Source organism: Camelus ferus, chromosome 9 (genome assembly GCF_009834535.1).
Source record: "Camelus ferus isolate YT-003-E chromosome 9, BCGSAC_Cfer_1.0, whole genome shotgun sequence".
In the NCBI taxonomy this organism is placed as follows: domain Eukaryota; kingdom Metazoa; phylum Chordata; class Mammalia; order Artiodactyla; family Camelidae; genus Camelus; species Camelus ferus.
In genome coordinates this window covers 45,159,508-45,183,965 of record NC_045704.1, presented here as the reverse complement: position 1 = coordinate 45,183,965, position 24,458 = coordinate 45,159,508, and the positions used below count along the sequence as shown (strand labels likewise).

The following is a 24,458-nucleotide window of genomic DNA, read 5'->3' as shown; positions in this document are numbered from 1 at the left end:
CCGGGTTGATGCAGCTGTGATAACTTACCCCGCTTCTGAGTTCCACTGGAATTACCTTGACAAAACTATTTCTATTTCAAGTACCAGTCTTTTGAAACTGGAATAAAGAGCTAGTTTTCATTAAGTACAAAGAGGGAGGAAGTAGCTCAGAGATACCAGCATTATGTGAGAATCTTTATTTTGACATGTAAGTGCAGTATAAAAAATCTGACCCAAGAAGGTTTAAAAAAAAGTAAAAATAAATATGCTTACAAATTACTGTAGAAATAATACAAAAGAGGGTTAAAATTCTCAGGAAAAACCAAAACATGTCCAATTGTATAAAGGCTCTTCCCCTTCCAAGAAACGGGAATAAAGCTGAAGACCCAGTTTGGTTTCGCTGCTGAAAAATGTACAAAATAACTTAGAAAAACCAGTAGAGGTCAAATGTTGTGAGCCCACTATTTGTACCTGCCTACTTTTGATCTGGGGAAAGTTGTTAACCGCAGAACTGATGGTAGGACAGCCTAGAGTTCTGTATCTGGGAGTCCCTCCTACATTAATGTTCAAGTAAAAGCTGAAGAAAAACAAGCCCTTAGTGAAGTCTGACCTTTGCAGTTCGCTGACCGGATTTCCTCCATTGTAGTGCTCAAAATAGTTTACTTCTTGGCCAGCAGAGACATGGAAGAGCCTGGAAACACTGCCTTTAGCAAATGCCTGCTGCCTCTTCCCAGGCTTCTTGGATCGGGCCGCACGTCAACCAGCAGTCTTAACAGAAATGCGAGGTCTGTGCGATGTAGCAATGTTAGCTGCACCTGGAAAACCCTTGAGTTCGTGGGAGATGAAGGAAAGCACCAGGGTTTGCCCATCTGTGGCTCAGAGCACACTTTGTTCCTTTGTAGGCACCTGGGCACACTAGGGGCTTTCCCCCTCAACGACTCTCCACCTTAGTGCTGGTTCTGAGGGGTCAGCCAGCCCCTCGGAGGATGGATGTTTGGAGAGAGCAAGCACACATGAGCAAGCAACCCCTAAGTCAAAGGCTTAGTCACTATCCCAGGTTTCAAACCTAAGACCTCAGGACAGTCTACGTACGGATTGCAAATCTGTAGAAAATGGCCTTCCCTCACCCCCCTTTCATCCCACCCAAAGAAAAAGAGGGAAATCAAATAGCCTCAGGAGATTGAAAGCAAGAACCTTAATGATTTAGAAAACAATTCCATCTCCTAGGCTAGTTTTTGGGCAGAAACAAGTAAATGCAGTAGTGACTATCCACAACTTGCCTGTAAGAATTCCCTGCAGAAGCCATTGAAGAGAATGGACAGTCTCAACGATGACCAGCTTGGATGTGAGGGTTCACTTAGGGAACATTGGAAAGCTTTCCATTAAAGGTGATTGTCAAGAACTGTAGCCCAGAAGTCACATGCTACTCGGCTGCCAAGAAATCTGTCCGAGCAGTTCCAGGACTGTAGCCAGTTTGGTCAGAGGCTTTTAATAGTTTTTATCCCATGTGCTGCGGGCAGGCTTGCCTGTTGCAGGGGATCCTATGAGAGTCCCGGCTTGGTCTCAGTCGCCACCTCAGTCGTACCCATGAGGGGGAGGGTGGAAGAGGTGACTATCAGTTTGAGGTGAAGTCTGTCCAAGACACAGAGCTGATTGAGAGAGGAGTTCTCAAGTATACAGGTTGAAATACCTAAGCCATCACTTCCTTTCTGAGCATACTGGGGTTTAATCTTCCTGGTAGATGACCATTTGACCTCCCCCCCAGAGATCACAGACAAGCTAATCTAGGTGTCTAGGCAATTTCCAGGTAGAGTGCATTCAGCCCAAGGCCTTCAGTGTATAGCGCATGGCCTTTAGCACCACCACCAATGTTTGTTCCTCCTGGCAGACTTTCCTTTTTGACATATATATATACACACACAAATACACACTTAAAAGCAGTTCAGTGCTAACCTCCTGCAAGTTTGGCTCATCCTTGGGATGTTGAGATGTGGAATGGGGTACATCACGTAATAAAGCACCATTCCTGGACCCTGTTTTCTGATGCCCAGAGACCAGGCTTCTGGGCGTTGTATTTCAGGCACAATCTTATTGCATTGATAACTAGATTGAGGAGGGGGACACATTACTTAGCTGGGCCAAATCTCAGAAATTTTCCCACCGCCTCTGGTTGTGTTCAGGTGGACTAAGGGAACCCCTTCCCACAGGCTGTCGTTGCTCAATTACCTATCAGAAGTTGCCACTGAATGGAACTTACTGTTTGTTTTAGCACACTTCTGAGTTCCCTCTGGATTCCGTGGGAGGAAGTAGAATCCTTCCCAGAGGCCACTGTGTGTGCACAGGCAAGCAGTCAGGCAGCCGGAAAACGTAGACACCTCCTCTGCCCCAGAGCTGGACTTGCCTTCTCTAAACTGTCCCAGGTTGTACTACAGTCACTGTTCTTTGCACTTCAGATTTGTCCTTTGGACCATTAAGAAACTAAAACAGCACTCCCTCCTCCCTCCCACCCTGTCTTTTCCATTCCCCTTCCCTCCCTTACCCATTGCACTTTTCCCGCTCTGCTTGGGGGCTGGGTCACACCTCAGCAAAAGGTAAGCTATACTGTTCTGGCTTCTTCCCGCACCGCCGAGCAATAATGGCCAGATACAACATGAGGAGGGCCACCCAGTAGCAGCCATACAGGATGGCCCCAGAGACAAGGAAAGCTAGCTCTGTCTCACTGAACAGATCCTGGCAGTAAGCTGTGTAGGCCAGCCCCCCAAGAAGGACGGCCACCCAGATGGACACAGGGATGAGGCCAATGAAGTTCACCACAATGGTTTTTCGGCCAGAGGTGCCCCAGCCAGACTTGTTGATGGTAGCAATGGCAAAGATCTTGGCTGGCAGAAGGCTGGACATATAGAGAAGGGAGTAAAGGGACATGAAGATCATCTCTGCGTTGCCCCGAAGGAAGCAGGCATAGGTAGCCTTGATAATGCCCACCAGCTGCACCGTCAGTAGGAAGAGGAGAATGTTCCAGATGCGGCCCCGGTAGAAAAGCTGTATGACCGTGGCAATAAGGAAGAAAGGGAAGAAACCTGTGACCACTGATTCATAGGTCATCCAGAGGTGGTGCTTGTGGAACCACAGAGAGTTGTAGAGCCACTCCCGGAAGTAAGACTTGCTCCAGCGGGTCTGCTGGTTGAGCCACCGAAGGTACTTGGTGGGGGTCTCTGTGAGGCATTTAGAGCGTGCTGTATACTTAGTCCTGTAGCCGAGACTCAGGACTCGGTTGGTGAGGTGCCGGTCGTCCCCAAAGCTGCACTTGCTGCCCAGGAACTTCTGATGGTACCAGTCCTCCAAGAATCGCTGAAGGAGGCTATTGCGGTACATGCCCAAGGGCCCACTAATACACTGCACGCAGCCAAAATAGGACTGGCAGGCGCGCTCCACATTGAAGGCCATCCAGTACCTCACGCTGCTCAGGAAGGAGATCCATGAATCGTACTTGTTGAGGATCTGCAAGGGAACCAGAGATGCTGGGCCTCCTTACCTGAGAACATGAGCCCCAGGAGGCAGAGACCAGGAGGCCTCCCTACCCTCCTGAGCTCTGTGGCCCAAATCCTGTTCAAATTCCTGGCCATGAGTGCTGGGAAACCAGAAGCTCAGAGGAGCCAACCACAGCCAGTCACTCTCCCCAGCACCAGTTCCACCTCTCCACTGTGTCATCTATACTGACTGTCCCAATGAAGTGGCTCTAACAGTCAAAGCCACCTTCAGTCTCAGGAGGCAGCCTGTGGCTGTGCCTGGAGAAGAGCTTAAGAAAGATGCAAAGCAACACCCCAGCCAGCCATCCTGCCCCTTCCTGCAGTTGGAAAGCTTCTTGGGAAGACGTGCTATGTTGCCAGCAGTACCCTCTGGAAGAACATCTGGCCCCTGAATCTTACCATACTGCCCAGAGCTCTTCAGTGCAACTTCCCTAAGAGCAAGGGTTTCTCAGGGTCTAACTTTGGGGGTACTTGCTGCATCACCAGCCAAAAATGAAGCACCTTCCAGGATCGATGGCCTCAGAATACTGTGCCCCTCCCAGCAGCATAGGCTCCTACATACCTATTAAGTGGTATCTCCCCACCCCTGGGGTTGAAAAAGAACAGGAAGGCAGTTGGGTAGCAAGTGAGCCCTTTGATACCAGTGAAAACTGTCAAAGGAAAAAACTTGCCTCCAAAATTCTACGAAGTCAAGATGCCCATTTCCCCAGCATATCCAATTGGATTTGGAAGCAGAAAGAATCCAGACCCCAACCCCAGGAATTACTTCTTACTTGGACATCTCCCCCGACACCCCCTACTTGGGGGTCCTCCTCCAGGACTCGAAGCATCTCGATAGTGCAGGCTGGATCCAGCACAGTGTCAGAGTCACACACCTGCAGAGGGAATGCACTGTTAGTCCATTACAGGGACACACACACACGGCCGCTCACTGGCACATAACCCCCTTGCACGTGATTCACTTCAAGCTACTAGGAAAGGGATCTCTGCCAAATAGAAGGAGTGAGATGCATGGTAAAGGAAAGTAAGATAAAGGAGAGTTCAGATACCAGGCTTGACAGCCACTAGGCTGAGAGAATCCCAGGAGACTGTCAGTGCTGGGCCTGGAAAGGGAGAAGTGATTAGCACTGGGATCCTCAGAGTTGGTCTTAAAATACTTCTCTGGGGTCTTGGTGAAGAAAGAAAAGTCTTTGAAATCAATTGGCAGGCATAGTGGCTAGACCACGGCCAGCAGACATTTCTCAGAAGGCCAAGAAATGCTCTTGCCAGAGGCTGCTGCCCAAAGCTCTCTCATAGGATTATTAAGACCAGGGTCTTCCCTGTTTCAGCCTCTGGCCTCTTAGACAACCCGCAGCCTAAGTGGAGTGTGTATCTAACCCAGTCACAGGCCCTCTCATGTGGCTGCCAGGCCTTCTGTGCTCCCTTGGCCAAGTCTCAGGCCAGGGCACAGTATGGCCAAGGCCTATTCTCACCTGGCTTGTCTGGATGGGCATGGAAGCTGGCAGCAGTTGCCTCCAGTTAGAACCTGGATCAAATCCTGCCCGTCTTTCCTAGGGAGGCTCACAGTTGGATTCTAACAGGTAGCCTGTTACTATTATTAGTTGAACCTGGGCTACAAACACCCTGGTGGCTGACTCCTTGTCTGTTTTCTAGAAAATTACTGAGATGGCACAAAGAGCCCAGATAACCATTGGGTAGGGGAGCCAGGTTCCTGACCCCTGAGAGAGCCAAGAACAGTATCCACAGAGGAGCCCACACCCTGTTCTGCAAAAGCCTAAAAATCCTTTTACTAAAGTTGCTGAGAGTCCATTAGCCTACAGGAAGGGAGCCGTCCTCTGCACTCCAACCCAACCTGTCTCTCCACGTTGGAAGACTCGGTGGCCACAGCCAAGCAGCAGAAAGCAGAGGAGGAATCAGGCAGAGCCATCACAGCTGCTCCCTCCTGACACGTTACAATACAGGCCCAGACTGGGAAGGTCCCAGAGCCACCTCAGCTCACAGGCCAAGCTTCCCAGTGCTGCTGGTCTCACGACTACTTCCTGCCCTGACACGCTGTGTCTTCATGCTGCTCAGCTTCCTTCACTCCAGGGAAGTCTAGCTTCTAGCTGAGCAAGGTTAGGGAAGTTAAAGCTCTTGGCTGCCTGGGTTTCCCCACTGGCTGGAGTAGGGTTATCTCCCAGAGAGGGAAAGACACCATCAGCAGGGCTGCCCCAGGGCCAGAGCCAGAGAGAGGGCTGGCTCAGGTGTGTGATCCACAGAACACTCAGGACAGGAAGCTGTGTGAGAAAGCAAGTTTTTGAGGATTTTATGCTTCAAGGGAGTAGATGATGAAGTCACTATGACTAGAGCATGTGCCAGGGCTCAATGGCTTTTTCTAAGCTTTCTGAGTCCCCAGGAAAGTTTCAAAGGTCCCCTGACCCTAGCTGAATTGCAGAATCAAGAGCTGCCTCACACCCCTCCCGCCAAGGCTGAGGAGGGCCTTGAGCGTAGGAAGACAGAAAAAGACAAATGTACCAACTCTCATGCAAGGATTCAACTTTCCAAACAGCCAAAAACAAAAAAATCTGTGGCAAGCTAATTTTAGGTGATACAGTATAGAAAATTTAAATATTGGAGTACTCAACATGCTGTCAGCAAAACTGTGTTGGTACGTAGGTGGGTTACCGTGGCAGTCGCTATTCATTCAAGCGGTGGTCATGTGTGGAGGAGGGCAGGAACAGAGTGGAGAGTGGGTTCTGGACCAGCAATCTAGGGTCCTGGGTGTCAGTTTCTACTTGATACTGAAATGCGTGAGCTTTCATCAGTCCTCTCCAGGTTTTGTTACTTGAAAACTGGAGCAATGTTAACCTTGTCAACATAGTAAAATTTCCAGCCTGGTGTCAGTGCCCCCTTTGACTGGAAGCCAGGCAGGGTCTGTTCAGGGTCCTGGCCCTGCCAAGACAGCTGCAGAATCGAACTGGTGGTTGATTTTCACCTGTGTCCCTCCACCTCCCAGACAACCTGGCACTGGGAAGAGGAGGACTTTTTCATCCCTAAATGAAACAGCATTTGAGTGCTCTATGCATGATTTCTTTTGCTCTTCCTCACATTTCCTCATGAAGACTCATCCCCATGTTGCCAGTGGTGAGGCAGTATTGCACAGTAGACAAGGACTGGCTGCCTGGGCTCAAATCCTGGCTCTGCACCTTACTGCTGTGTGACATTAGGCAAGTGACTGAGTCTCTGTGCTTCAAGCACAGCTTCTATAAGTGGAAATAACAGTACTCATCCCCTAGGAGTATTATGAGGATTAAAAGAACTAAAAGGTATGAAGTGCCTACAACAGTGTCTGGTATGAAGAAAATGCCATATACATGCTTATTATTGTTGGGATTCCCAATCCAAAGACCTGCGCAAAATCACAGGGCTAAGTAACAGCAGAACCAGAACGCCCTCCCAGGCTTTTCTGACCACAAACTGCTGTTAAGAACCATTATGCCTTACTGCCTTCTTAAGTGCAGAGGAGGAATGTGCCTAACACAGGAGACTAGACTGGACCAGAAATTCCTGAGGGGAGTACACCTGGCTGGCTGGCCACGTCGCACGTCCACATACCCCTAGGGAGGCACACTTACCTGGATGTAGTCCACCGAATCACCAAGGGCCTTGAAGGCCGTGTACATGACCTCTCGCTTGCCTCCCCACTTCTGCATGATGCACGAGAAGGTGCTGGCCCGCACCACATCCCGCACACGGTCCATGCCCTCCTGCAGGCTTGCCTCCGTCTCGCCCTCACCCGCCTCATGGAAGTTACTGCGCCACACAAAGAAGCCGGCTTGCTCGGTGCCACCGAGCACCTCGTGGAAGATGTCCAGCATGTAAGCATCCTCCTGGCGATTGCCGTCCACCACCATGACCACCTTGAGGTCGCGGAAGGCGATGCGCTGGGCTGAGCGCAGGCACTTGCGCAAGTAGTCGGGGTCCTCCTGGTATGCAGCAATACAGAGTGCCACCGAGCGCCGCATCGGTGAGGGCAGCTTCAATGGCCGGCCTGCCCGCCGCATGCGCCGGTGCTCCAGGAAGGCAAACAGGCTCTGGATGAGCAGATGCAGGCCCAGGATGGCACCGTACAGCCCAAAGGACAGGTAGTGCTTTTCTGTGTGGATGAACTGGTAGCCTGTCACATAAGCTGCCAGGATGCCACCCAGCACTGCCAGGGCAAACAGGCTGGTGCCCACCACACGCAGGGCTGTTGTCAGCTGCACCGGCATCTGGTGGGAGAAGGCAGGAGACATGGGGTCAGGCAGGGGCCAGTGGGCTTATTTTTCTCTGGGCCTGGCTGGGGAGATGACCCATTAATAAAAACAATTACCATTTATTGAGCATGACCAAAACTGCAGACTCAGAAGCCAGACTACTGGGGTTCAAATCCCAGCTCTGCCACTTACTATGTCCTACCCTTAGTTTATTCTTCTGTAAAATGTGGATTGCAGCACTAACCTCCCAGCATCTTTGAGAATTGACAGGTTACATATGTAAAGCACTTAAAGTAGTACTTATTGTTAGACAAACCAAAGCCAGAGAGAGCCATGTGATACCCAACTGGTGGATGGCAAAACCGGGATCTGCCTGACCCAGAGCTCTCATAGGCAAGCTTCAATAGGAGTGAGCCTGAAGCCAGAGGCAGCCCTGAGCACCTGAGGGGCCTGGAAGAGGGAGGAGGAGGGGCAGGTAGGCAGCTTCTATCTGCCCTGTGCCCACTAGGGCATTGCACAGCCACCAATAAGGCCCATGAAGAAAGTGGGGAAGGAAAAGATGAGAAACAGCAGGAAACATTATGGGTACTGGGGGGAAAAAGAAGGGAACAGCTTCCCTTTCTAGAAACAGCTCAATCAATTAGAGAAAGTTTCCCTGTGTTCTCTGCTTTCTCACCTTTTTCTCATTTACTTGAAAGGCAGGAAAGAAAGGGAAACCAACCAGAAAAAGCAGACAAGGGAAAGACGAGGAAATGAGAACTGGGGTGTGGACAGCCCTCCTGGAAGCCCAGCTCTGGGGCCAGAGGGAACTGCAGCCACCACTGCAGGAGCCAGGGAGGTATGGCTACCTGGGAAGCCCCATCCACTTGGTCCTAGTGCCTGCATGGAATGTCTGTGCACGTCTCCCTGCCCCGCCACTCCTGGAAATGCTGCCAGATTTTGTTTGCAACTAAGTCAGGGCTTCTAGCATCTGCCCAGTTGGAAACAGCTGTGTTTTAATGAAAAGATCCAACCACAGCACCAGAAGACTTGTGCTTGAGAAGCAGCTTTACTATCTCCTATCTGCTTGACCTTGCCAGAGTTCTGAGACTTAATATCCACCGCCCCCCATCACCTCCGCATGAGGGAGCCCAGTGGTTTCTTGCTCCACAGGTCTCAGGTAGGTCCTTTTTACTGATTAGTAGCCCTGAAGGACTACCCAAGTGGTAAGGCTGCTGGGGGATGGGGGAAGGCTGAAGAGGACAGCTCCCTGCCTTCCATTCTGAGGCCTTCTCCTTGCTACCTGCCTGATCTGGTGCCAGATCACCTATCCTGATAGGTGCCACCCACCTTCTACAGATAATGAGGTGTCACTTCCGAGCCTGCTCCAAGTCTAGGTCTCACTTGAAACCGACTCCTGACGCCTACCTCAACACAAACACACTTCTTGCCAGAAGCCTGTTCCCCCCACCACGTCTCACATAGGAGGGATGAGGAACACGCAATCACTGTCCAAATCAGTCCGCGACTCAGGCCCCAGCAGCATTCCAGCAGCTTCGGTCCGGAAAGTGCTGTTGGCAGCCTTGCCTCTCCGGGAAGCGCGGCCTCCGGGCGCTCTGCCCCGCCATCCCGGGGAGCCTACCGCGTGCTTCCTCTGCCTGACTCTCTGCCCTCCCTCCCCCACATCTCGCACGCGCCTGTGCCCCAGGGGCCCCCAGGCCCTGCATCCACGGCCCAGGAGCACCCCAGTCCCCTTCTTGAGCTTACATGCCCTGGGGGCGCTGCCAGCACCACTGCCCGCCTGCGCTTTGGCAAAGGGCAGGGGGCGCCGAGACCAACCCAGCAAACCGCGGGGCGCTGGCGCCCCGCCTCGGTGCAGTGCCGGAGGCGGTGCCCACCAGGTTAATGCAGCCGGGAAGGCGCTGGCCACGCTTCTCACCTCACCCCCTCCACAGGCTTCCCTTCTGGCGAAGGCGGTGCCGGCCACACCCACGTGCCGGTTTCCCACGACCCAGCCGCCAAGGAACGGAAACCCTAAGAAATCAGTCGGACCAGGCCCCGCTCATCTCCTCGGGGGCCCCCGCTACCTTGGCAAAGTGCGCCTGCAGACAAAGGCGGCATCTCCGGTATCGCCGGCCCCTTCCTTTCCCGGGCGGGAAACCTTTCTCCCCCGCTCAGGAATTGGAAGTATTACCCCGGCTCCCCTACCCCGCAGCTGGAGACCCCACGTGCAATCAGGCGCTGCTTCAGGTTCTGCATGAGGTGGCCCGGCCCAGACAGGGGGCTGTGTCACCCCCAAGCCGGCGGCGGAGAACCTCTTGCCCTTACCCCCTTCGCTCAAAAGGGATTCCACGAGCTCGGACCCTGTAGGCTAATGCGCACCCGGCTTCAAGGGCAAGAGGTTGGGGGCGCTCCTTAAGACTTCCTCCCGCTGCCAGACACCAGGGAAAGAGAAAACCCCCAGCCAAGGACGCACGCCGCCAATCTACCCCCGAAACTTTGCAGGGCTGCCCAGTCTGCAGGCTCTCCTGCTGACAGGTGTGCCATGCTGCGGGGCCCACACGCGGCGGGATGGAAACTTGCGAGCGGGGCGGGGGCTCTTTCCTTTGCGCCCAGCCGCCCTCCCCGTCCCTTCTGAGCCGGCAAGGGAAGGGGAGCCCAGGCCGCGGTTACATGCGGCCGTAGCCCGGCTGACCCGCAGGAACCCGGGCGCCGAGCAGCTTGGTGCCTGGACAGGTGCGAACCCCAGGGCCGGCCTGGGACTGGAAGAGACTCTAGCTAGCCTCATGCCCCTCACCGTCGTCCGCCTCCTAATCCATCCACAAAACAGGAACCGCAAGGGAGGAAGGGAGGAGAGGCTGGAGAAGGAGAGGATGGAGGAAGAAAGGAAGGAGGGGTCAGTGGGAAAGGGCTGCAGGAACCGCCGCCGGGAAGCCTGGAGATGCCGCAGCCCTTAGCCCACCTCCCAGCGCTGGACGCGGCGTCCGCACGGCCGGGGAGCCGGCGGGAGTCCGCTAGGCTCAGCAAGAGGCGCCCCTGGAACCTTGCGCGACCAGGTCCAGCGCGCGGCCCGCCCCTCGGAGGCGACTGGCCGGCCGGCCGGGCCCGCGCTCACCGTGCCGCCGGCTACCCGCGCTCCAGTGCTCAGCAGGCCCGCGGCGGCTCCATACCCCTCCTCCCGCTCCTCGCCGCCGCCGCACCTCGCTCCGCCGCCGCACCTCGCTCCACCGTGCACCGTCGCCGCCTCGCGCTCCGACTGACGAGCGCGGGCCCCGCCGAGCCGCCTTTAAGTACCGAGCGCGTCCCCGCGGGGAGAAGCGCCCTCCTCCGGCCCTCGGGCCGGTAAAGTTAAGAGTGGGAGGGCTCCCCCGAGAGCCGCGAGGGAGCACCCCCTTCCCGGTTCGACCCTAGGTACCTCCATGCGGCCGGCGCACGGTGGGACGCCGGGCCCCGAGTGGACGCGGCTCCTCCAGGTCGCAAAGACTCATAATCTCGGCACCCTCGGAAACTGGGTTCCCCAACAGAGTCAAAAGCCGAGCTCCTTCGCGCTAGTCCCGGGGCTAACTGCCCAGGGGGTGGCGGTCATTGTGCTCAACCTAGAACCCGAATTGTAGTTAACTTCCAATAAAACCCACTGGGGCTTCCAAAATTGTTACTCTCGGCTCTCTCTTCTCCCGCGCCCCCACCACCCCGTTCTAAGCCACGAAACTAACTCACCCTGCAAAGCAAGCGAGTAGAAACACCCCGACTGGACACGCGAAGGGGCTGTGCGCTCTAGAGGGTACTCCCTAAAACCCAGACAGCAGAACCTTCCTGCCGGCCAAAAAAAAAAAAAAAAAAAAAGGCGCAGAAGAGAACACTTGTTAAATATAAAAATACTGGTCAAAGAAGTTGTTAACAACTGTGACAAGCTTAGTCTTGAATTCCACAGTGGGGCGCTGATGACTTTAAGGCTGTTTGCAAAAGCTGCAAATGGTTTTGCAAGAACCTTGGAAGTTCCGGTGTCTTAAAGCCAAAACCAATTCCTCCTCCCCTTTTTTACACCTGTATTTCCGACAACCATGACCTCCTAGGTTCCCACTGCCTTTATCACCAGGGGTTTCCAAGTTCCTAAAAGCTGGTTCTAGACTTGGGTGAGGTGAGGTGAAGTGAGGTGGGGTCGGGTGTAGAGGTGGGCAGTTGTTAGGAGAGGAAGGTTAGAACCAGCTGAACACACTTGATTTCTAAATCTTGGGAAAACTTGGAGGTATTATAATTGAAGACTAGTAAAAAATGAATTTACATGGCCTCTAGATACACCTGAGACAATTTCCATCACTTCTTCCCAAGCAGCAATAAAGTTATAGGAACCTGAACTGCAGTCTGCAAGCTGCTCCTCTCAGAAGTCTTAGGGGCTCAGGGACTTGCCTGCCCACGCTCGCTCACTCTGGCCACAGAGCTCACCCCTCCTTCCCTAAGGCGAGCAGACCTCTGGCCCACCTACTCCATCCACCCCCACCTTGCATTACAGAAATCAAATCATTTCACACTTTTGTTTGCAAAAATCATCACTAATATGCTACAAGATTTAAACATTCCTTTTTGTGTGATTTTTAAAATTAGTATTGAATTCACAGTGGGAATGTGTTCTGAACTTCTGGTGGGCCCTAATAAGAGCTAACAATGCACAGGTGGAAAGAGAAGCTCTCAGGAGGGCTCTGGAGTCAGTTCTGCCAGTAGCTGTGTGGCACTAACCTCAGTGTCTTCATCTCAGAAATGGGATTGAATATCTATTTGACAGGATTATCATAAGTATTGAGAGATTGAAAGTGCTCAGTAAGGTTAGCTCCAGTTAATTTCAACCAGAGAATGGCATCTGTTAACGATGCTCTGGATTCTACATGCCCACCCCGCCAGGATGACACTCTGTGACAGGAAGAAATCAGTGTGTGTGAGAAATGCCTTGTCTCAATTGCATTATGGACTCCCAGAGCCCTAGGCTACCACCTCTTCATCCAGGGTCATTGTAGAGCCTGAAGGAGCTATCTGATCCTACCTCCTACCCAAATGTGCAGTCTGCAAACTTTTAGAACAGGGGAAACAAGCCGGGGCTAGGTGGCAACAAAAAACGTGTGCATCAGCCTGGCGGGGAGCAAATGCCCTGTTAAAAGGAGATGTCCCTTTGAGAGGGAGGGCCCAGTGTGGCCAGGAGCTCTGTTGTCAAAAGAAGACAGAAATCCAGATTTTTATGTGAAATCTCCTCGTTTTTAAGTGTTGGATACTAACTCAAATGTTAAAAAACACTCCACAGGCCAGGCAAAATGTGTCTGTGAGTCAGCTCCAGCCAGCTGGCTGCTTGCAAGTGACCTGTTTAAGCTTAAGGAATGGAGCAGCCAGTTTGGAAAGATCCGGTCTGCCCTCAGCAACACAGTAACATGATTTCTCTGGGTACAAGTTTCCTGGGGCTGCTCCAGGATCATCTCATGCCTAGTTAATTTCTAAGTCTCCAAATTTGTCCCACAGTGTTAGTGCCTCTCTCACTTAGTTGGCTCCAGGGAGTTTTATAGGTGGTGGGCTGGTACAGCACAACCTCACTAGTCAATTAAAACCTCCTAAATGAACAGCAGGTCCAGATGCAACATCATAAGAACAGTAAACACTCTGCCCATATCAATTGGCTTGGCCCCCTAAATGGCTTCCCCTGGGGAGCAAATTCTCATTTTCTGATCTGCAGGGCCAGCGACCTGGTGTTATCAGGCAGCCAGGAGAGTCTTTACCTTTGCGGCCAGTCTATGCCAGGGAGGATTTGCCTGTAATTAACACCCAGTTTGCCCTGCTCTATTTGCATTTATCTCTTCAGGGGGCGGTGGCTGGAAGAATCTTTCAGGGGTTAATACAATAAAGCTCAAGTTTATCTCTGCTTACCACTGGGGATTTAAAAAATAGGACTAATTCCATACTCAGTCACTTAACGTGAATTCAGAGGTTGCTGAATGGCTTTTACATAGCTTCCAGAGGATGAGCCTCCTGTTTGGCTCTGTAGTAGAAGATTCATGCGGTATTTTAACATTTATTGAACACACACTGAAGACCTGCTCTGAGCAGAGAAGGGTGCTTTGGCACCAGGAAGTCTCAGGCTGATCTGCTGTCATCTAGATAGTTATCCATTTTGAAGACAAATACACTTGAAAAATTAAGTAACTGTACAAGGAAGTTTATAATTAAATGTTGATGAGAGAATCCAATTAGATGAGCTTAAAGATGTCAGGAAAGAGATCTCTGTGAGCTGGAATGGGCTGGGCAGAGTTTCCTGGAGAACTTGAGCTGACTGTGTAGAGGCAAGAGCATTCTAGACAGGAAGCAGAGCTTGGGAACAAGAAGGGGTGGTAGAGGAATGGGTGAGGTGTGTTTGAAGGAGAGCAAAGAAAGGCCTGGACGAAACAAGAAACTGACACTGAAGAACTTGCAACGGTGCCTGCTATGTAGAAAGTGCCTGATAAAGTCTATCTGCAGAGGAGGAGGATGCTAGGGACTGATTCTGGAGGGCCTTAGATGACTGAATAAGGAGTTTAGATTTTATCCAGTAGGTGACAGAGACCTACAGAAGATGTCTGAGCAAGGGAGTAAAACATTGGAAGTATTGTTTGAGGACGGCTGAGCCGGTGGTACTTCAGGAGTGGGGTTAGGAGACCTGTTAGGAGGCAGATAAACCACAACAAAGGGGCAGGAAAGGGTAGTGGTGAGAATTGTTGGTGCTGACTTCAGGAAGCAGAGTTGAAAGCAGGCAGTGTCAACTATTTTGGGCACAAATGAGGGTAGAGGTGGAGGAATAATCAAGAGAAAGAGACTTGGAGGGTCAGCTTGAAGGACTGAAGGGGCCATTCTCAAAGCTTCAGAGTGTTTGAAAAAAACTGAAGCCAACAGTACCACAAACAAACATTTCACCTCCCAACTAATTTTCAAATCCAAACCCATGAAATACTCAAAAACTTCACACCCATAGGAGTCTGCCATTTGAGCTCTATTGTCATCACTTGTGCTTGAAACTGTGGGACAACCCTACCAAGTAACCAGGTGCTGCTCTGCTCTGCTGGTCTCCCAGTGATTGACTGGGCAGTGAGAGGCGGGGAAAGGAGGGATGTTCTAGCTCCAGAGGCTGCCCCCTCACCCTCTGCCCTCACACTTCAGTGCTCCACCCTGGCATCTAGCCCGCAGTCTCTAGCGAAGCAAAGCAGAATGGGGGACGGCAGCCAAGCCACCAGGTCTCCCCTAGTCCCTTCAGGCTTCATCCCATCAGCATCTTCTGGGGTGACCACAGTCAAAACCTCTTGAAGCTAATGAAGGTGAATTTAAATTGGCCTCCAAGGAATAACAAGTTATGTCCCCCAGCTGACTAAATAGGGCTTTCTCCTCAAGGCAGCTTCACCTGCAATACTAGTTAATACATAATTCAAAGTGGAAAGTGTGTGCCTTGACTACGGTGAGGCAGCTACTACCAAACAAAGTTATCCTTTCATAACTCTCCCCTCTTACCGACAAGTACTCTGTAATCAGTACCATTTCTAGGTGCTATGTTTGAAGAAGTAGGCTTAAGGACTTTTCTGTCCTGCAGTTAGAGTGGTTAGATTTTAACTCCAGTCTCTCTCTCCTTGGGTGGAAGAATCGTTTTCATTTCAAATTAAGGGGCCTCTGTTCTGCTGGAGATAGAGCAGCCAGCCCCTACCAAGGGGCCAGGTTCTTTTATGCTGGCTTGAAGGTCACGTTTCGAAGGGCACAGGGGACCGATAACCAAGTGTCAAGTCAGACCTAGAGATGCTTTTCTTGGAATCCTGAACAGAAAGAGCTCTTCCTGGTCATCTTTCCTTTCTCTCCCTCCCAAGGTGAATGGAGAAAGAAATCCGGAAGACAATTTTAAACCATAATCTACCTTCTTGGTAGAATATTGTGCAGCTACTAAGTATAATGTTCGTGAAGAGAATGTGGGAATATGCAAATATGCGTATAATACAATGTTAAGTAAAAAAGGCAGGATACAAACATTGTCACGTATGAATGACTACATTTATGTTGTTTTCTTTTAAATCCTATGAATTAAAAGGCAGGAGAGAAATTCATCTGGATATTAAGATCAGGTTTGGGTGGTGAAACAAATTTTTTCTCGTTACCTTTTTCTCTGTATTCTCCAAATTTTCTACTACTAAGTATAATAATTTTGTAGTGAAAAGGTATTTTTAAATGATATAAATTGTGAATCCACAGAATTTCCTTCTAAGCTGCGGTTGGGTGGGATACAGTCCATATGACACATGGGTTCATGTGAAAAAGGTTTGGCAACCCCAGTCTACTAAGAAAGCAGTAGTATTGGGAAGGCCAGGATATAGGATTCGTGGTCGCCAAAACCAATAATTTGCTTCATTTAAATCCCTCCCACTATTCCTTTGAGAGAATTTTACAGGGAAGCAGGGAGGATGTAGAGCTGTCCTTGCTATCCAGCGACTTTGAGAGAATTATAAAGACTCCTTCCTCCTGGCAACACAGCCATGAGCCAGGTCACATGGTTTGCCTGGCACAGCCCAGCTGGTATCAGCCCCTACTCAGCCCCTTATCCAGGGTCACAGTGATCCTAAGGAAGAGAGGCAGGCACACTAAATGTGGGCTCTAGGAGTGCCTGAATGCTTCTCCCAAAAAAAGTACTTCCAAGAACAATGATGTCAACAGCATTGCACTCCTGCGTGAGGAAGCCCTAGGGAGAGGCTGTCTCCTGTGGGTGCTGCAAACCTACCCCCATGCAGTTACCTCTGGGCACGTCCACACCCACACATGCACACAACACACTGTACACAAAACAGACACACGCATACTTGCTCATGACACAAGTGCACACTCACTTTCTCAGACCCAAGTGGAACACAACCCCAGTCTACAGTCCCAGTCACAGGATCCTCAGGAGGGGAACAAATCGCTTAAGGTAACCTTGTTCCAAATGCATTTAGCTCTTGTTACAATAACATCAACCACAGTTCTTAAATGTGCTGGCACTTCTGCTTATGCCCTTTTTCTTGATTAAAGACACCATTAGTCACTGTCACAGAAGAAGGCCAAAGCTGGATCCCCTATAAAGCAATTAGAGAATAGCCAAGGGTCGGGGCAGTTCCCATCAGCAACCTCGTGGGGAAAGACCCCCCCCCCCATAAGTACGTCCTACTCTCAGATTTTTTTGTTAGGATACCTGCCCAGCGCACGTGTGCACGCACGCACACACACACGCTGCCCTTCTTGTCTTACCAGATAAGATACTGCAGTGGTTCTCATGTCTGGCTGCTGCACATTTGACTTTTAAAACCTGGGTAGCTTTTTAAAAAACACTAACACCTGGACCCTATCCCAGATCAATTCAGTCATAATCACTGGGGGTGAGCTTGAATTTTTAACTTTAATTCCGTAGAAGATTCTATTGTGCATCCAGCACTGAGAACACATCCTGAGGATTCTCCTTAGCTGGTTTGCAAGTGCCCTTCTGGCACCGGGAGGACAGCAAGAGAGCCAGCCAGTCCCAGAGGTGAGCTCCAGAGAGCACGAGTGTCTCTCCCTTTACCTCGAGCACCTTGCCTGCCACACCTGTTTGAATTAACTGACCTTAAAACCTTAACAATGAACCAACCAGAAGCCAGAAGACAAAAAGGAACAAGAGAAAAGATGCTGATTTGAAGTAGAAAGTAGGGAGAGCCAAGGAAAAACACAGAGGACAGGACCAGCTGGGCAGGGTCAGTCCCCAGATCTCCGAATCTGCCTGGACTTGGATTGACAGAATCTTAAAAGTTGGCAAAGGTGCCTCCAGCTTTTTCCCAGGAGAACTGGAGGAAAACCAGGGAGGATGGAACTACCATAAACAACTTGAACTGGTATTTGTTTACAAGGGATGGGACTACTATACATGGGGGGCTTCTCCTATCTAAAGAATGGGTAGGGTAGTGGATCTGGGCTGCTCTATTTTGGGGCGTGAAGTCCCCATGACCCTCCCTCTCACATGGTCCTGGCCTTGGCCGCAGAGAAACATTCACATGGCTGATGCTGGAGCCTTCTTTGCAGTCTCTGAACAATCCTGATAGAGTGTCTTTGGAAAGTGTGAGGGGGACTCACCCCAGGCCTAGTTCTTTGAAGCATCAGCACCATCCTTCTTTCAGTAAAGACAGCCTAATTTCAGGCTGGCCCTTCCCTAGGATGAGTATGGTCACCACAGGTTTTGAAGTTTGGAAAGTGGTGTGTGGTCTAATAAACGGGTGTAGGTATGGTGGGGGCAGGGCAGGGGGAGCCTGTCCAGGTTCTAGAGACTCTGGGAGCGTGGAGCAGATGGCTTTGTTCTGTACTTATGGGTGTGATGACTCCGGTAATACATCAGGAGAGCCCCACCCAGGCCCTGTTCAGAGCAGGCTTTAGCTCTTACAGGCAGACAGTGAAGATTAAATCTTACATCATTTAATAAACCACTTAAAGGCCCAGTAGCTTTTCCTAGTTCCTCAGCAGAGATGGTGCTCCTGCAGCTCCAAAGCTGCCCTCAAACTGCCTCTCCTGATACAACTCTCACCCTCAGCCACACCCCGGCACCTCTGCGATGGAGTTAGGTGCCGGCTAACTGGTTTCTGTAAGAACTAGTGAATAAAGTCCAAAGTTCCTCTGCACTAGTGCACGCATGTCTCCCTTTCCCTCGTTCTCTTCCCATTTGCAAGAAGTCATCTCTCTAGACCTTCTTTTTCCCTTCTGCAAAAGAGGGTCATTAATTCCAGTCTCACTTTTTTCTCTCAAGGACTGGTATGGAATCGAGCTATCAGTGTACACATGCAAGAAGTATATACTCAAGAAATAACAGTTTAAAATGATCTATTGTTATCATTTTGAGATACCGAAATCTGAGAACTGAAACCCTGCTTTCAGGAGGTGAAGGGGTAGAGCAAACAAAAAATAACAGCAAACCTTCAAAGGGGTATTTCTGAGCTCAGATTGGAGTTCACGGGAAGACCTGCTACATTTTCTATGTTGCACACACACAACATGGCTCTCTGCCTCCTGTGCCACCAGGAAGGCAGCCTCAGGTCTCCTACCTCAGCCACCCCAGGAAAGAAGAACAAGGCTTTCAATGAGCAGTTTATGAAAACTGTCAAATACAGGAGCAGGCGGGCTGGGGAGCTTTAGTAAATCTCTTTTCCAGCCGCTGGGCAAACTACAAGGTCAAACACAAGATGTAACAAGTTCTGGTGTTTGAGGTTGGGTTTTTATGTACACGGGCACTATTTGGTGGGAATCAGGATAGAAGTTTAACTTGACATCCAGTCCATTTGAACAAGCAGTGAACCATTTGACCATTTGAAAATATTGTGTCTGTTGGGTAGCAGCAAAGCACAGTGGCTAAAGGCCCAGCCTTGGGAGCCAGACTGCCTGGGTCCAAATACTGGTTTAGCCACTTCTTCCTATGTAATCTGGAGCAAGTAATTAGCCTTTTGTGTGTCTCAGTTTTCCCATATGTAAAACAGGGATAATGATAATACTTACCTCACAGGCACAGTGAGAGGAGTCAGTGGATGAATACATGTCAGATGCACAGAACGTAATAAGCTCTTTGTAGTGTGAACTGATGATGATGGACAAGGAGGCAGAGCTACAGCAACCATTCACCCTGGGCTTTACAGGATGAACCCGAAGACTCTGAGGGCCATCAGACCCCACGTCCCGAGTCTGGTTTGGGAACCGTGGTCATTATCCTGCGGACACCACAAACCCCATGAGAAGGCCCACCCTAACACTCAGGACAGAGTCTCTACTAGAGCTGAGAGCCTAGTAGAAATGCTTCTGACTAGACGTGCAAGGGCCCAGGACTTCTCTCCAGGATGAGTGCCTGTAACTGGCTAAGGCTGCTGGTTGCATGCTTGCGAAGAGCACTACTGTGCCCCTACCAAGCCTGTGGTTTCCGTACACAGAAAACTCCATCCCCTGAAGGTTCCCTGGTCCTGAATTATCTAGAGAATGGTGTTAACACTTGGCTGTGGAGACTGAACCTGCATTTCATGGCTATTAATGCAAGTTGGCCATGGATGGAGGGGTGGAGATCAGCACAAACGTGTTGGTGGACAGTTAATGCCGAAAATGTTTATAACTTTTTGAACCAGCATTCTGACCTTAGGACTCATCCAGTAGAAACACTTCCATTTGCAAAGAGTTATGTATGTTTGACAATCACCGGAGAATCATGGGAAATTAGAAACAATTCAACTGACCATCAAGAGACAAATGCCTCAACCAGCTGTGGCTCACCTATGCAATGAAGACATGCCACCATTGCAGGGGAGAGGGGACTGTGAGTACTGGCAGGACAGTATCTCCAAGGTATGTGACTAGGAAACAAATGCATGGGACATTCTTTATGGTAATAATTCCACTTTTGTTTTTGAAAGCAGCAATGTATGTTAGTATATATTTGGAAAAAGGGTGAAAGGAAAGATCTGGAGGGATATACACCAAACTGCTGGTTGGTGGTAACCTTGGGGTTGGAGTGGAGGTGAGGTTGTGGGAATTCTTTCTATGTTACATATACTTTAAATGTATAATTTATATGACATATGTAATTAGCACGCATGCGCACACCACACCCACACATACACAAGCAGCCAGGGTGTCTGCATCTGAGGGCTCTGCCCCTCCTCAGCACTCTGAGGGCAGAGCGCCAGACAGCATGGGCATCACTCGGCAGGGGTCAGCGGAGATCAATCGACTGCTTGACTGCTTCGTGGGTCCCTTATGCTGGGGCTCATGCGTGAATATGAGCCCCTGAGTTTGCTTCCCAAACTGTGCTCTAGGTGAAAGAGTTTTGTTTCTATACTTGTTTCGGAGGGGAGAGACTTCATAGGATTCAACTGATGTTCAAAAGAGTCTGCCTCAAGTCCTCTGGAGACGGGCCAAATCCCACCAAAGGGGAATAGGTTACTTCCCTGTTCCACGATGTAGTTATGAGAATCATCCAAGCTTGTAGGTAAAAAATGACCTTCCAAAGTAAAGGAAACACAGAGCAAGTGATCCTGCTATTCCATGCCCCCCGCCATGGACTGTGGTGTCACGGGGTGGGGGCAGGTAATACGTGAGCCCTCCCTTCAGGCTACTGAGCCCTGAAGAAGTGTGAGGAGGGACAACAGACACCCTTCAAATAGATGGGCGCAGCCCCTTCCAGGGCTGATGGTGCAGGTCTGCGCTGCCTCCTCACCTGCCAGCCCGGGCGTGCGGAGCACAGCTCCAAGCCCTGCCAGCAGGGAAAAGTGCAGGAGCCGGCATCCTAAGACAACTCCCCAACCCCCAAGCAGGCAGAGCAGTGCAGGACATAAGAGGTGCGGCGCTGCAGGGAGGCTGCCGCGGGTGACTGCAGAAGCTCCGTGCCTGCAGAGCTCGCTGGAGGACACGGCTGGGCCCTTAGAGGTCATGCCTGCTGCTGTCCAGGGGGCAGGGGAAGAAGACCCCCCTCCCCACCACGGTCAGGGCGGAGTGGCTGCCTCCCACAGCCCACCCTGGAACTTGGCTCCCGTTTCTGACTCCCTCCCTTGCCACTGAAATTCCAGCTGAGCTTTTGGATTTCTGTGCAGAAAGACTGCAGAAGCCAATCTGCTTTTGTCCAGGTCAGATGAATCATCCCTCAACCAACTGAACAACTTTCACATGTCCTGGCCTTCCCCGTCCACTGCAGTGATCATGGGCGAGTCACAGGCAGGTGACAGGCAAGGCTCCATTCACTCAAAATCTCAGAGACAAAGGGATGGAGCAGGGCGGGGACACAGGCCAGACCAACAGGGCAGCTTACCTCTTTCTTCTGGGGCCAGTGAGGGTAAAGGGCTGCTGCCAGAGACGGGGGTAGGGAAAGGGGATGGGGCTCACCGCTTCAATTTGATTGTGCAGAAAAAAATGTGATTGGTGTGAATTCCTTTGGGCTCCATGTACTTCCCATTTTATAGTTTTTATCATCTTGGCCTCAAAGCACTTTCCAAAAAATAAGCTGAAGGGGTTTCAGGTAGAAATAGGTCTGTGGCAGGCCTCCTTGCTCATGTGATTGGGCACTATCACCTCCGTGGCCCTCCCCTCCCCCCACTGCCCTCCCTGCGCTCAGCCACCACCCCTCCTTCCTCCCTCACCTCCAGGCCTTGGCACTTCCTACTCACGACTCCTGGAATGCTCCTCCCCCAAATATCTTCATGGTCAATCCTTCACCTCCTTCCAATCTTTACTCAAATATCAACTTCTCAGTGCAGACTTCTCTGGACAACTTATCCAAACTGACAGTTCTCACCCCATACATTCCTCATCCTCCTTCCCAACTTTATTTTTCTCTATAGCATTTATCACCATTTGACATTCTGCCTATTTTATTATTTATCTTATTTATTGGTCAGTCTCCTTCCACTACAATGTAAGCTTCCCCTGAAGGTAAGGGTTCTGCTCACAGCTGTGTTTCTCAGTGCCTGGTGCAGCATCGGGCACATGGTAGGTGCTCAATACATTGTTGTCATTGTCTGTGATTCATTTTCCTACCCTCTGGTCCCTGGAGGGGACTCCCTTATGCGTGGGTGGGTGGGCAGAGGCCCAGGAAAGTAAAGGAACAGAGAAGAGAGGCAAAGGAGACTATGAAAATAGGAAAAAGTACGTGTGTGGAGAGGTGAAAGTCTGTGTGCAAAGTGAAAGGTAAGAGATTTCTGATTAAACTGCAGAGCATGTGTAGAAGGGCAAGTGTGCGCCAAGGAGGAAGGACAACACAGCAGAGAGGGAAACTCCAGAATCTCCAGTAAGTCTAACCTGATAGAGCAGTCAACACTTGGGCAGAGAGCCTGGGATTTGGCTGCAGCCACAGCTTTGGGCTCCCTGTGTGTATCTTGCCACAGTGCCATCCTCTGGAGACGAAGGGACAGCAGGCCTGGAAAGAGGAGGAAGAAATCGGGAAGGGAGGGGGGGAGGGGGCCAAGTAAAAGATCAAGTCAGTGATACAGAGGAGGGTGGGTGACAGACTGCTATGCAACGGAGGGGACTGAAGGTGACAGTCCAGGAGAACTTCTGTGAGAGAGGTGAAGGGCGAGGCGAAGGGAGGAGACCGGAAGGGGCAGCAGGGAGAAGGGGGCCTTGGAGAGAGAAGAGGCAGGTGGAGGTGGAAGCCAAGCACAAAGATGTTACTGTTACACAGAATCAGACACACCTCACAGGCCTGGAAGTGTCATTCTTGCTCCTGCCATCGGCCCCTGGAGTTCTGTGCCTTTTTTTTTTTTTTGAGTTTTGAGAGTTTTTATTATCCTAAAGCTCTCAATTCTCATTGCTCTTTCCCAAGGATGGAGGTATATAGCTATAGATATTGATATATCTATATATCTAAACATGGAAGAATTGTTTAACAATTTGAAAACTTTGAATATTTTTGTCATATTTGGTGTTTAGAAGGGTTCAGTAAGGTATCTTCCCCTTGAATTTGGTAACAAGGTCAGAAAAAATTACTCTCTGAAATTGATTCCATCAAAATCGATAAAGAACACTTAGCCACTTGCCAAATAATCCAAATTAAGAGGCAATTTATTAAGAGGAGATAAAGGACTAGGATGCTTGGTGAGGCAATCTCTAGACTAGGTTTTTCGACCAGAGAGTTTCTCAGTCTCATCAAGCTGATCAACTAGGATATGTTCTCAAAACTGGAAAGCATTTAATGCAAATACTGTTGTAAGTTAAGCCAATTCTCTAATAGATCCAATCTGATTATCTTAAGTGGGCTGTATGCAGTCTAGTTAGAAGAAGTCCAAGGAACAAGAATTTCTAGTGTATATCCAGCTGGTCCAAAAGAGAGTCTCCTCTGATCTGAAAACCCAATCCTGATTTTTCTAGACACCCTTGATTTGAAGAATGGAGGTTAATCCAGGTACCTTAGCAGAATAGAAATATTCCTAACTGCCTTTGTTCTAATTCTCTGCTCACTAGGCTAACCTGTGGGACACAACTATCTGTGAGTTGGCCTCTTTAACAGGATGCCCACCACAAAGGTTCTAAGCTAAGGGCTGTGTCTGTAATCTGGCCAGAGGAAAACAGCCTGCTGTTAACCGGCAAGTGGGCCTGCTTGTAGACAGATCCGTCAGTCACCTGAGAGTTTGGGGAAATTGTGTTTTGGTTCCGGTGGGCCTGGTCACCAGAGAGTGGGGGTAAAGTACTGTGACAAAATTCAGCCCTGCAGAGCTGAGGACTGGTTAAGGAGTCCAGGTTAGCCTCACCAAGATGCTGACGACGGGGAGGGCTTGTCTGAAGCAGTCAGTCATTTTCTCCTTTCTGTCTCCTCTTTTAGCTGCAATCAAAATTCAGTGGCCAAAATATATAAATAGATAAAAAGGCATCCACAGTGAGTGCTACATGTGAAATGACTTCAAAAAACCTGGCATCAGGTCACCAATATGCGACGCACTTTCCAGCAGGCATTCAGCACAAACACACTGTCTAAGCATTCCTCTTTCTATGGGAGCAGAGGACCGAAGGCAGGATTCAAACTCTCTCATCAGAGATGCTTGTGGCTCTTTTCTCCTATAATCGAGGCAGCGCTGGGCAGACAGTAGCAGAGGGAGTGAAACAAAATGGCCAGGGAGGACAAACACAGTGCTTACCCTTCTTCTCTGGATGAGTCAACCAGCTTGATCCTTTTTTCTGGAGCTCAAATCCTCCTCAGCGCCATAGCTTTCCATCTCAATGGCAGAGGACCAGATTCAGA

General features: G+C 50.3%; 1 protein-coding gene across 7 annotated transcripts; it reads right to left on the bottom strand.

Annotated features, from left to right (window-relative positions):
- Nucleotides 1-28: 28 nt before the first annotated feature.
- HAS3 (hyaluronan synthase 3) lies at nucleotides 29-24,457 on the bottom strand. 7 transcript variants are annotated; one of them, XM_014555760.2, is made up of 4 exons: nucleotides 24,355-24,457; nucleotides 7,121-7,756; nucleotides 4,280-4,381; nucleotides 29-3,477 (listed from the first exon to the last, which is right to left on the bottom strand). In XM_014555760.2, the coding sequence occupies exons 2-4, from the start codon at nucleotides 7,754-7,756 to the stop codon at nucleotides 2,554-2,556; spliced, it is 1,662 nt and encodes a 553-aa protein (XP_014411246.1). In that variant the 5' UTR covers nucleotides 24,355-24,457; the 3' UTR covers nucleotides 29-2,553. The 7 variants fall into 7 exon arrangements, with proteins under 7 accessions (XP_014411246.1, XP_014411245.1, XP_014411248.1 ...); XM_014555759.2 differs by lacking the exon at nucleotides 24,355-24,457 and adding an exon at nucleotides 22,523-22,639; XM_014555762.2 differs by lacking the exon at nucleotides 24,355-24,457 and adding an exon at nucleotides 11,438-11,539.
- Between the last annotated feature and the right edge of the window lies 1 nt (nucleotide 24,458).

Excerpts from the sequence above, each read along its gene's own strand:
- HAS3 (XM_032486622.1), bottom strand. Across the intron at positions 4,382-7,120 it reads ATTCGGTGGACTACATCCAG|GTGTGTGACTCTGACACTGT; the intron begins GTAAGTGTGCCT and ends TTCCCTCTGCAG. Across the intron at positions 3,478-4,279 it reads GTGTCGGGGGAGATGTCCAA|ATCCTCAACAAGTACGATTC; the intron begins GTAAGAAGTAAT and ends GTTCCCTTGCAG.